The 13,737-nt window shown below is 30.5% G+C and overlaps 1 protein-coding gene across 1 annotated transcript in view; it reads right to left on the bottom strand.

The window, feature by feature from the left end:
• LOC147066431 (kin of IRRE-like protein 1) overlaps positions 1-13,737 on the bottom strand; it is a 272,466-nt gene that overhangs the window by 68,894 nt on the left and 189,835 nt on the right. Inside the window, exon 13 of the mRNA XM_085955539.1 lies at positions 5,636-5,787. Coding sequence (XP_085811665.1) covers positions 5,636-5,787 — 152 coding nt within the window. The remainder of the gene's footprint in view (positions 1-5,635; positions 5,788-13,737) is intronic.

Genomic DNA, 13,737 nt, shown 5'->3' with positions numbered 1-13,737 from the left:
CGTGTTCTGATAAATATTATAAAAGTTTCAAATGTCTAGCTAGTCGGGAAGTTAAAATCGATTGCAAGATTTGTACAGGACAAAGAACCACCGGACAAATAAAAATGCGAGTTAAGAAAAACGTTGTAAAATGAGTTTGAGTATCATATTAAAACTGTTAATATCTTATCTTAACTGTTAATAATAATATCATTGAGACTTAAGTGCTTTTCTGTAAAACCTTTTAACATCCGCCAAACTGATGAAAATTATTATATTTTGACAATGTGATTTAATTGAAAGTTTTCATAAACAACTGATTACTCATCTAAAGAAAAAAGATATGCAAAGTATGAAATTTGGCAGACACGTGTAATAAATAATTAAAGCGTGAATCTAATATTCTAAAAATAATTATAAACACAAACGATTTTTGACCAGTACTTAAAAATTGACGTTTTGTATTGACAAAACGTCAATTTTGATTGAATATTGATTCTATCGTGGGATTGTACTGATTATGATAGTTGTAGTTGTATAAGTGTTTATTGCATTTACCCTTTCATGTTGGCACACGTAACAAAAACAAAACAAATGATGAACGTAATTTTGTAAGCTAATGGAAAACTCTAATAGACGTTTTCCTGGAATGAATCTAAATATATTTTTAACGGAAATACTCTTCGATGTTTTTTCCATATTCATATTTCACTGAAATTGAATACATTTATTTTGATAAAAATAAATAATGGTATCTAAATATGACTCTCAAAGTGATTTGAATATTTTTTTTTGAGTTGTTGGAAAATATTCAAACAAAGTTTTATTATAAGTATCAATAACTATTCTATTCAGCAAGCTGTGCTTTGCTGATTCAGTTACCCACCTATTTTGATGGAATTTCCGTATAACGAGAACTGAGGTGTGCAGCATAAAAATCCAATACGTAGGTATGTTTGTAATTCGTAATTAAAAAAAATATAAAAATCCGATTACGATAATAAATCTTCGTCTTCTGTACAATAGTCGTTAGCAAACGTCGGAGATTATTTTGACTATATACTCCCACTTTAAGCTGGGTGGAGTGTTGTGCTCAAATCAGACTCTGAAATTGTTAATCGAGGACGTTTTACTTCTGTAAGTAAAGATTGTTTTCAAAATTCGAATATTATACATATTATTAAAAATATTGTGAAGGTTTAATTATTAATTATTAATTAATAGAAGAGGTCAAGATGATAAAAAAATAATACAATACAGCGATCTACGTTATGCACAATGATTCTAGCGAATGGGCTAGTTATGTAAGTTGTATATATCGTATACATAATGATAAACTAGAATAGACAGTAATGTTGAACAATCAATAGACATGCCAAAAATTTGCTAACAAAGGGAATATACAAATGACTATCATACGTTTAACTTAGCACACAGAATTAGAAACTGGTTAATTTGTATATAGAGACTGGTAGAAATATTTTTTATAGAAGCTAGGACCTACTCTGGGTTGTCGCATCGATACACGTTAAAAATAATATTACCAATTATTCCATTACTATCATCAGTAAATATACAAATAAATTGTTTTAGGTTTTTATCAGGGTTTGGAAACCTTTTTCCAACATATTGATCTTTTAGTTTTAATAATACGACCGGAATTGTTGAAAAGAAGATAAGAAGTATATTTATTTTTGTATTTCAATCATTTAAATAATACTCAAATATTTTAATATGAAACAAATACGATTTATGAAAACAATATACTTATAAATTATATTTTTTATTAGATCATGTCCAATTCTAACAAGATCACAATGTATACCTTCACAAAGTGGAGGTTTTTAGATCAACAGATTTTTGCTTTTACGAAAAATGAATGTTAGCTACTTGCTTAATCTCTTAGGTCCATCCTTGGTCCATACACAAATTGAAATACAATATTATGTTTATTTTCCAGACTCAGGATAAGAATCTGGGACTCATGATAAAAAAACAAAAAGTACATGAAAAGTCATTAGGCCTTGGCCAAATAATCTATAAATATCCACATAAAGTGTGAGTTGAAATTTTAATTGTAGCTTGAAAATGTTTGTCATGCAACTATCATCTTCTTCACAAAGCTGATCAATCAATGGAAATTTTCCAACAAAAATAAACACTGTTTAACGTTTCATTATTTATTATAATTAAACATATATATGTGTACATATATTTTTAGTTGGTTTAGTACAACAGGGTTTCAAAACCGACCTCTAGATTATGTCATAAAAATAATATATTTACCATTAAGCATATAATCTGTACTTAGCCTACATTTTAAATATACAAGTTTGATAATTCTTGCAAACGTTAACATTGTTTGGTAGTATGTGAATTTTTCATTCATTGGGATTTCACTAAGAACCGCAAAGGCATTACAAATGCTTGAACAATATTAATGTCTCTTTATATTATGTTTATATAATATTATATTACATATTATAATAAAATACTACCATAGACTTTTTTTCTTATTCTTGAAGTAATATTATGTTAAAATTGGATTGTATTGTCATTTGAACAAAAAAATTAATAGTGAAAGTGTGAAGTTTTGTCAAAAATACCATGACAATATCAAAGAAAATAATTTCGTACATATGAGATTTCCAAACTTCTGTATGTAAGAATGTGCGTGTTGATATTATGAGAGAAAGGTTTTCTTTTGTGAAACCGGATTTATATCGAGAAATGGAATTTTGCTTGGAAAATTTTTCATTTATACTCGAGATTGAGTAAGTTTACAAGTTGGAACAGTGGGCCCCAAAGTAACTTATCAAGTTTTCAGGATTATGTCCCAAGAATAAAACATTTATTTCGCTAGAATATTACATTGGAAAAGCATTTCTCGTTTTTTTTGTTGAAAGAAATATTAATAAATCACGGTTAATAATGTGTCTCGGCGTTGTCAAAAAAACTTTTGGAAACTTTTTTCCAATAATAAAAAAGATTTACTTTTTAATATCACTTCTTGCATTGTATGTAGAATTTCGTTTAAAATAGCTTTGATTACACTTAGTCTCACTGTTGAATAATATGTTATCAAAATGTAAAATACAAATCTTAGTAATCAATCTTGGACTAGTGGGATTCAAATATACGTATTTTGTTTGTTGAGTAAGGTCTTTAATTACAAAGCTACCGGCTATACCGAAACAAAAACATTCAACAGTACCTTTAATTTGAAGAGATCATGAACCTTTTAAAAATTTTAGAGTTAAAATCTGTTGATAAAAGCTGGATTCATAATTACAAAAATATCGTCAATATTAACGGAATTTGACATAGTACGTCATATTATTTTGAAACACACTTGATAAGATTATTAGATCATAAACTACCATCATAGGTAACATTAATAGAAAGCCACAGCAATTGGAATGCGATGGTTGTAGATTCAAGTCTCGTTTTGTGTATTTAAAAAAACTGTATATTTCTCGTGTATTATACAAACTCAAAGTCAATTGCATGGTATATTTTTATTTAAATGTAAAATTATTTTAGTTAAGGTAGAGGAAGGATAGATTCTTCTGGCATTGTGACCACGACGAAATTACTTTATATCGGTGTTAGTGTCATTTGAAAGTCACAATCCCAGCACCTAAATGAGTCGCCTGCACTGCCAGAAGAATATAATACCATTATACTAAAAAAATATGCAGGGGTCAGAAAAAAGAAAAAGGCTCAGAGAGCCGATATTGCTATGGCTTGACCACACTACAGGAGATTTTAAGACGCAAACAAAATTAGAAAGAGGATACTCTGGATGGAGAAAGATTGTGTAGAAGGCCAAGATCCATCGATGGTGATATCAAAATTCTAACAAAGTACTTCTTAAAATGATATTTTGAATTGCAATATTTTACAATGACAACATAACTATTTCCTAAAAGGAAATCGCACTTGACAGAGAAACTCACCAATGCTTTGATAAAGTCAATTAAACGATTCTCACCTGGACACAAACTGGCTTTTAATTAATAGAGTAAGAGTATCCCAAGATGCAAGACAAACCTAATGAGGTGGGGAATCTTAACCTGTCGCAACGTCTAATGTGACTATGGTGAGATGGTAAGGTGCTAGTTATAGACTAGCACGCCCTCGTATCAAGGTCGTATATTATGTAATGAAGGATACCTGATAATAATGCAAACTCCGCTGTAGTATTTTTGACGACAGTGGTTTTATTTCGATTACGTAAACATTACTATTTTTACCCAGGAATGAGTAAAAATGACGCAGCCTAAGCATGTTTTATTGGTAAAAATTATAATCTGAGAGTATTAGTGGGACAGTCAGTTACCATTACTTATTATAAATAATAATAATACGTTTAGTGTTTCAGTACTTTTCTATTATGTTATTTCATTCGCTTTGGATGTTGATATATTCCACCTACGTGATGATGAGTATAGGCGGGCATTGTTTTATAAATTCTTAAAGTAGGGTCCACTTATCTCATTTATTGTGCTTCCATGCTTTATAATTTTTATAATTTTTGCACCTTTTACTTTACTTTTCATAGTGTTTTTGTGATACTGCATTATATTTATTTCTTCTTTACACTGTTTAAAACATTTTTTTTAAATGTCACGTTGTGAACGTTTTAAATTTATAATTTTTAATGTTCACCATATGTAAAAAAAATAGAATTTGAATTGAACAAATAATGTTGAATTTGAATTAATAATTATCAAATAGGTTATCAATAAAAACGTGGGTTTTAGGTAATAAAAATAAAGAGAATGATTAGTATCACTTACTTCCTAGTAGATATTGATATTTTATTTGATCAGTAAAAAAATGCAGTATGTAATTAACTCGTTAATCTCAACATATTAATTGTAATAGTAAAATATCTCATTCAAATTGTCGTGGAGCGAAAACGCTGTTCTAACATCAATTACTAAGCCGATTGATCTCATGTTATTATGAACGTCCTTTATTCTGATTTGTTAAGTCCACAATGCTTAATTTTTAAATAAAATAAATAATATTGCTTTATAAAATATTTTACAAATTTTAATTAGGTAAAATCTCTCGATATTTAGTAAAATCTAATATAGGTACATAAATGGTATTCTTAATCACAATTGAGTATCATTAAAATTTTGTTTTTAGTACTAAATTCTTCCAATAGTTAACTTTTTAAATTCTGATGGATTTAAATTTTTTACTATTCCATTTGAGTCGTTTTTTGCTACCCGGGTTTTACCTTTCGCGATACCCGGGTTGGAAATAAGTAGTACAAAACTTAAATCCATTATAATTTAAATTCAAATTTCATGAAGTACTTTCGGTCGATAGTATTAATATGTTAACCTTTTAGTCAACCTATATTTAAAAATGTATTTATTATCAAAACAAATATTTTATTTGTAATCCTGACATTTTTTCGTAATTATCATTGAATAAAAGCAGATAAAACTAATAGTTATAATATAGAGTATATCTTTATGACTTAATAATTATTATCAGAGCCAGTTTCGTTTGTCTTATAAATTCTGTGGTCAACGATAATGAAATATGACTTCTATCATAATAGTAGTTTCGAGTATCTACGTAGGATATATCACAAATGTTAAAGATCCGGTGTATATATGAAATGTTCACCAACCTGTCCTCTTCTCTGCATCCCTCATCCGGACCCCGGCGAGGGTTGCGGCGATACTGCGCCCCTTCGCGTTCACCGCATAAACCTCCAGCCTAAAGGTCACATCAGGTTCCAAACTCACAGTGAATGTCGCTTCTGAACTGCTAAGGTTGTATCTGTAGGGAAAGAATACTTTTATAAGAATTTTATCTAGGAGCATTGAGTGAGTGCTAATGAATTATTACAAAAATATAAACGAATACTATGAATAATTGTAATTTTATAAATTAAGGCGTCTAGTTACAAAAATCTATAAGTCCAGAATCCAATATTACTGATAAATTACGTTTTTGTGCGCAATTGATTGATTTTATAGTTATTTTTTTCTATCATACTGTATTTTCAAATAAAAACAGCCGACAAATCTTTTTTGATATATTTATATGAAAAATAAAATTGGACATCTATTATGTTTTAACATTTATTTATAATTATAACTTTAAACAATTGGTTTATGTAAATCGTTAGGTTCTTTCAATGTTTAACTTATTGATCATTTTATTGTGAATACACATAATTTAGACATTTTTTTGTTAGATATATTATGACGATGAGCCCCACATCGTGAAACGTGCCCCCAGGCTAGGTTAGGTTAGGTTAGGTCAGGCTAGGATCTTTGGTGGCCCCCTACCTATCGCTAAGGATAAAGGCAGTGTAACTCTCTACAGTAGCGGTTTTCCAAATGGTGTACGCGGTAAAATTAATGTGTATGTTTAGTGTTTTATTGTATATTTTAATACATCCATTTGAATTATGGAGATGTCGAGTATTGATACACAAATAAAATTTGTATCGTACAACCACATAACTTTAAATAATAATATAACCGAAGGAAAATAGCACCGCAGGCGACTTTTTTTACTATTAAAGCAAATTTTTGATGTATGTTTATCTCACTTATCTGGTCGTCTCGCCTCGCCGGGCCACTCCTGAGTCCGGTCCCCCAGGCTAGAGCCCTGTCATTCCCCCCCTTGTGGGGGCCATGATTATGCGTTTTTTTGTAATTTGACGCCTCAATTAGTTAATATTTAATAGACTGCATTGGGCAAGTGGTAGTTCTAAAACTGCAGGGTGACTGGTTTTAATCTCGTAACTGGCAATATACACGTCTTAGTATTTATTCAATCTGATTTCGGATCAGGACCGTTGTTTTAATGAGCTAAAAAAACCCTTAATAAATAGTGAGCTTAATACATAATATAGGTGAGTGCACATATTGCCAGAAGATGCCGAAAGGCAAAACCTGGGTCGCAAAAACGACCCAAATGGAATAGTACAAAACTTAAATCCATTAGAATTCAAGATTATTGATTATATGTTACTAACAAATGAAGCTAGATTTGATATTATATGCATAAATTATATACGATGGTTACAGAATCAGAATCAAGAAAAAATATCAAAAAAGTGAAAATAAGAAATACCGCTCTTTAAACTAATCACCTTACATAAATATAATGTTTTATTAATACATGACTACTAAATAAACATACATCAGTTGAAAGTGTTGTACAACTAAGTGGTAAATATAATTATTCAAGCAATCTTATCGCACAAAAGGTTTCATATATTTTCATGTCTACATTACAAAATTTATTGCCGACCACAAGTGGGCCATGAAATAATTCTGTCCAACACCTGAAACCATCTTCAAATGACCAAATAGGTAGGATACAAATTAACTCCTAACTGACTCCCTGTGGCGACCAGAAACAAGTGAACCATGAATATAACTACTTTAAGGTCTAAGCCAGTGCTATTCAAAACAAGCGGTATTAATATATTACAATATTTTTCACATTGAAAATAATTATTTTTATGAAAGTGTTTATTGTTGTAATAAAATAGGTGCTTCTTTTCAGAAAAAAATGAATGATTTTTAAAACCGTTAAATAAATTTTACAGTTATATCTATGAGATATGTTATGTAGAATGATGTCTGTATTTTATTTATATACGTACACAATATTATATTGAATGAATTACTTTATACTTACAGAAAAAGACGGTATATTGTAAAAGCTGTTATGTAAACCAAACCAAATTATTAAAAATAATCAATTATTTTAAATAAAAAACGAAATTCTGTAAATTTTAGTGTTTTCAGAAAAATATTAAAAATATTTTTTATGAAATTTCAAACACCATAATATCTCAGAATTGAGTTTGTTGTATATAGTGCCGTATAATTTCAATATATCCAAGTGAACATTTCAGTTATCATAATATTTGAATTATAATAACTTAACTGACTTATATATTACTTAGAATATGCTAATAAATATGATTAGTTATCCGTTATAAAACTGTGTGGATTCAGTAATAGCACCTAATGAGAACTAAAAATTGTATGTTAAAATTTTTTTTTTATAAAAAATGTGGGTTTTCTAAAAAAATAACGGTTGTTTACGGCATTCAGATGATAAGAGGTAGAGAATTGAATATGTATTGAAGTCGGTAATATTCTAAATTTAATAATGAATGTGAAATTAACATGCCGAGTCTACGGTATATTTTTAATATTATATTTAAATAAAACTTTTTAATAAATATATTGAAAAAAATATGGTAGACGTTTATTAGATCAATAATTATATTCAGAATTTTTTCGTTGAACAAAAAACCGAACATCTCACTGGGCAGTAAAAATATTCTTTGAATTTCAGTTAATTAGTAATCAGTTCAGTTATTACTATATATCAACAGATTTGTCATTAAAAGATCATAACGCATAATGTCTCCATTTCGTTTTGCAATGTGTTCAGCTGAAATGTTATTTGTCAGAAGTATTTTAAAATTGAAAGATAAATGAAGGCTTGAATAACAGACTCTCGTCCAGAAGATAAAAAGCGATATGAGAGCTGGTCGTAATTGAATCCTCGGAATAAAAATAATACGTGTAGCAAGTACATACAACAAAAATATAACTTATATATCTATACTAATACTGCTAACTTTACTAATGAGTACTAACCATTTTTTTAGGAATTATTTTATCTAAAGAATCATTTGTTTGTTTTTCGTGTTCCCTTTTTGATTGTAAGACGGCTGAATTTGAGATAATTTAATCATTGGAACAGTTAATTCAAAATATGGTTTTTCGTCACAGACCACCTGCTTTAATTTTTTTTACCTGTAAATTTGCTGTAAGTTTTATTTAAAAATACTATTATTTAAATATTATTACATCTACTGCATTCGTTAAAACTGGGATACTTTTTAAACACCAATCATTTGTAAAGTTATGAAACGTTTGAGCGGCTACACTACCTCTACGCCTCTACGCTTCTACGGGTCTACGCAGAACATGTGCGCCGAGCCCCTTGTTGCCGCTAAGCTCCAGCGAGCCGCCCGGTGCTATAAACAGGATAACATGATCGTAGACCGTTGTGGTTTGGCGACTGTTGTACAATGGCTATATTTTAGGTCACAAATACGGGTCGCGTCAAACTGATGTCTATAAAAATAAATTGCTTTTGTTGTGAGGGGTTATGCATGTTTGTTTACATTTTGATTATGTTAATAATATTGCTGTATTACTTCCTGTCTAAAATATTATACATGCATGATACGAATGAGGTTTTCTTTATCCTATTTTAAATTTCTTTATAACATATTATACTTACGCATTTGAAACTTTTCCAATTATATAAACAATGTGGCACAAATCTTCAACGCTAGTAATTATTAAATTTGTGTATAATAAAAGTCGATAAAAATATGTTGGAGATTAAATAAAATAATTCGAACATACGTTTTCAGCTTGTTGAGTGAGTGATTAAGCCAATTAATTCAGCTACTGACTGAGATTAATAGCGCCTGTATACGTGCATGGTTTTACTAGCAGCAATCGTGAGTTTTTTTTTTAAGCTACTATCATGACAATAAATATTTACTCGTAAAAGTGCTAACTGTCTCTCCAATTCATTCTTTAAAGGTGAGCGAGATGCGATGTTATCACTTTATGGTACTATTTTGTACTATTTGACAGGTAGTGAAAATAGGTTAACCTCAAAATGATTATAGTTCGTTTTTTGCCGGAAGGTTCGCCACTATCGTTCTACTGTGCAGGCGCAGATCGAAAAATTCTACTATCGCATGAAAATTCAGAAGCCTCCGAACTTTTTTGATTCATGCATGCAATCTTGCCAACTGCAGAATAATACAATGTTTACCCATACATTTTCTTGTTATGGCCGCGATAATACTTACTGTCAACAGTAAACTCATATACGCGTAAACGGGATATTATACTCTTAAACTATATTGTGTATATAAAGTTTTGAAATAAAACTAATTAAAGTAATGATGTATACGTAATATTAAAAAAAAATATTGAATAATTGTATTTGTACAAAGTTGAAAAGACCTAAGTATAAAATATGATGCGTTGTTATGTTGAGAATATTATATATTTTAAATAAGGTGTAACACAAGTAGGTAGGTACATGTTATTGGTAGTTTGACTAGATATATAGGGTAAGAGCTACTATTATGGGCCAGCTTCAATTATTGGCCACTTGCAGATAAAACCTAGTTTTTTTAAGATATTAAATCAACATTGCCATCTGTTAAGTTATTAAAAAATCTCGTCAATTATTCCTCCGTTGGTAAAACAGATAATTGTTACTTTTTGCATTATAAAACAACCTCAAAATCGCATTTGTATCTGACAGTTCGAGTGAAACCGTGAAATAAGTGCGATTTGTTGTAAATTGTACAAGGACATGACTTCTGTTAAAAGGTATGTTAAACATTTAATATCATACAAAATGCTAATCCAATTGACAAGTATATATGCATTTGATTTATGTTTACATCATTAGACATATATTTTGGAAAAAAATAGGTAGGTAGGTATTATGATGGTGGCCAATAACTGATTCCAAAATATGTCGATTTTCCTTTATTGGCCGGCCTTGCTAATAATAGAATATGTGACTAATTAGTAAAGTATTACATTTATTTTTATTAGTTGAATAGTGTTTTAACAGTATTATTAATCATCTTTGTTTTTATTATATTTCTCCGACATTCGTAGATAAATGTTGGCCACCTGGCCCATAATTGTAGTTTTGATGGACGATAAAAGAAACTTTTTTCTTGATTGTTCCAGAATAAAAATGCATCAAAATAAACGAATGAAATATAGTCAAGAACTGAAGAATAAAAGAAACAATGGAGTATATGAAAGACCACAGTGAAGAGTCTTTGCGTTCAGTAACAAGAAGATTTGAAATACCAAAAAGCACACTAAAATTCCTTCCGCAAAAATCTTCTACTGAAAAGTTTTGTATGCTGTTCCGACTGTGAGAAAACTTAAATGATTCTCATTTATCCTTTATGCTACGTCAAGATGTTTGTTAACTTCTATTAGCATGCATGCGTGAAACCCCACAAACGGTCGTGTAAATTCCCCATTAACAAAGGTGTCCGGCAAGGTGATACCATTTCACCTACACTATTCACCGCTACTCTTGAGGACTTATTTAGGAAACTTGATTGGGAGGAAAAAGGTGTTCCAATTAACGGAGAGCATCTCAGTCACCTGCGCTTTGCAGATGATATTGTTATACTCTCACAAGACCCGAAAGACCTCCAAGGTAGAATGCAAGAACTCGCGGATGTCAGTCAAACGGTCGGTCTAAAAATAAATGTCTCAAAGACAAAAGTGATGAGGAACTGTTTTTCGGACCCTGCGATTATCTGTATTTCTGGCACCCAACTCGAGCAAGTCAGCAGCTACATCTATCTCGGATAGCAGGTGTCCATAGACGGAAGCATGCATGATGAAATTGCTCGAAGAACAAAGCTGGGATGGAGTGCTTTCGGACGTCTGAATAGTATCTTCAAGAGTGACCTACCATTATGTCTTAAGCGTAAAGTGTTCAACCAATGTGTGCTACCCGTGCTCACGTATGGCTGCGAGACGTGGACCCTCAACACGAGAGATGTCCAAAAGTTAAGAGTCACACAGCGAGGCATGGAGAGATGCATGTTGGGCATCACGCGAAAGGACCGTAAGAGAAACGAATGGGTTAGGAAGCAGACAAGAGTACGCGATGTAATAGACGTTGCCAAACAGCTGAAATGGAGATGGGCGGGCACATTTCTCGCCGAAAAGACGGTCGCTGGACAAATGCCGTCATCCAATGGTACCCAAGGGGTACGAAACGGCCACAGGGTCGCCCTAAAAGCCGCTGGATTGACGAACTGGTAAAGTTCGGCGGAAATACGTGGCAGCAAACGACACAGGACCAAGAGAGTTGGAGAGGGCTTGGGGAGGCCTTCATCCAGCAGTGGATTGACCCCGGCTGATGATGATGATTAACTAGGTATAAGATTTCTTTTAAATTTTTGAAATCAATTTCCAACAAGATCTACGTATTTAATTTAATATGCTTATCTCACTGTAACTCAATGTGAATGTGTTCTTTGTATTTTTAAGTAATATGTTACGTATGTCTAATAAAATGATGATACAGTTGCATTAAGTACTTGATTGAACACTTAATAATGATGTGTGATCATAATATTACATAAACTGTTTTTTAATTTTTGTTTAAATAATGTTATTACAGCAATTTCGGGGTGCCCAATAATTGCATCTTTTGGTGACCAATAATTGAAAAAAGTGGCCAATAATTGTAGATTTCTGCCTTTATTTTTGATTATTTTTTTTATGATGTAAAATATTTTTTTTTAAATGTTCTGATAATTGATTATTATAAACAAATAAACAATTTAACAAATAATATTTTTTATTTCACCTTCCTAATGATATCTGTCCACAAAAAATTAACAAAGTTGAAAAAATCCTTAACTGGCCAATAATTGTAGCTCTTCCCCTACCTTATACTAAATTAAAAATACAAATATGTAAAATTTATGAAAAATTACATAATGGGAAATGTATTTTTATTATTAAATAAAAATCTTGAATCACTTACGGCCGGATTGTTTTCATTCGATTACGATTTCATTATTCATTAAATGGCCCTTAGTGCCAAATCGAGCTCCAAAGTGGAAACCAAATGACGGAAAAACAAGCAAACGCCGAAATTAGTCGAGGCTTGATTATAAAATAAGTGAGCTAGCTCCATTCAAGATGTTGACTCAGCCAAGACAATGGAGTTCTAGGGCATCAAACGAACCAACGTCCACTAATGGATTTTTTTACTAACCCTATGTTAACTTCACTGGAATGCTGTATGAAAATATAGCGACTGTAATATACTGCCCTGCTAAGTAAAAAGACGTTTTGGTGAAATGAGAACTCAAATTTTAAACTACCCTTTCTCTTATATTATGTAAAATTATTGGATTGTTTTGACATAATCTCTAAATATTTACTGTGTATACAGTAATGGTACAATAATTTAATAAAAAGTGGAATCGGTCCAAAAATTTACTTTTTTATTAAAATTGTTAATAAATTCATAATAATATGATGCCGTTCTATTCCGAACATATTCGCAAATTTATATTACTGCTACTACTTTGAATTAATAATTTGTAATGTTAACGATATGTAAAAAAATTAAGTTCCTAGTAATTCTTTATTTAATAAACCATTTTATTTTATTCAACGAATAATTCACAATATCTCTTGAGCCTGTAACTACTGGATTCACGCTAATGTTTTTCAATCAATTAAGTAAGTGCAAGTACGTTATAACTAAAAAATGTGGGTATCGCTTTATGAATTAATGATACCTTAATTTTAAAATACAAAAACCGATGGTCAAGATTAACGCAATTGATTAAGAATTTCATGTAAAAATTGTTAGTTACATTAATTTATCGTAATTAAGTTTAAAGGACATTGACGCGAATCCAGCGGTAATTGGTTAAAGTTCGTCGAAAAAAAAGGTCGCGCTTTTTTCAAAAAAATAAATCTCTTAGGTATTTGAAGTGTTTTCAAATCATGTATAGTCAATTCAATATGTAACTCGATTTAATATACTTTTCATATTGATTAACTGAGCAAAGATAACTCTTTGCTTAAACATGTTAAATATTTTTATATTCTAAACGCCTCTGCTGTTAAGTTATATTTAAAAAAT

This window comes from Rhyacophila brunnea, unplaced genomic scaffold, assembly GCF_057557595.1.
Source record: "Rhyacophila brunnea isolate RB1 unplaced genomic scaffold, BYU_Rbru_1.0 scaffold_5, whole genome shotgun sequence".
NCBI lineage: Eukaryota > Metazoa > Arthropoda > Insecta > Trichoptera > Rhyacophilidae > Rhyacophila > Rhyacophila brunnea.
Note: the sequence above shows the minus strand (reverse complement) of the source record. Positions and strands in the feature narration are given on the sequence as shown.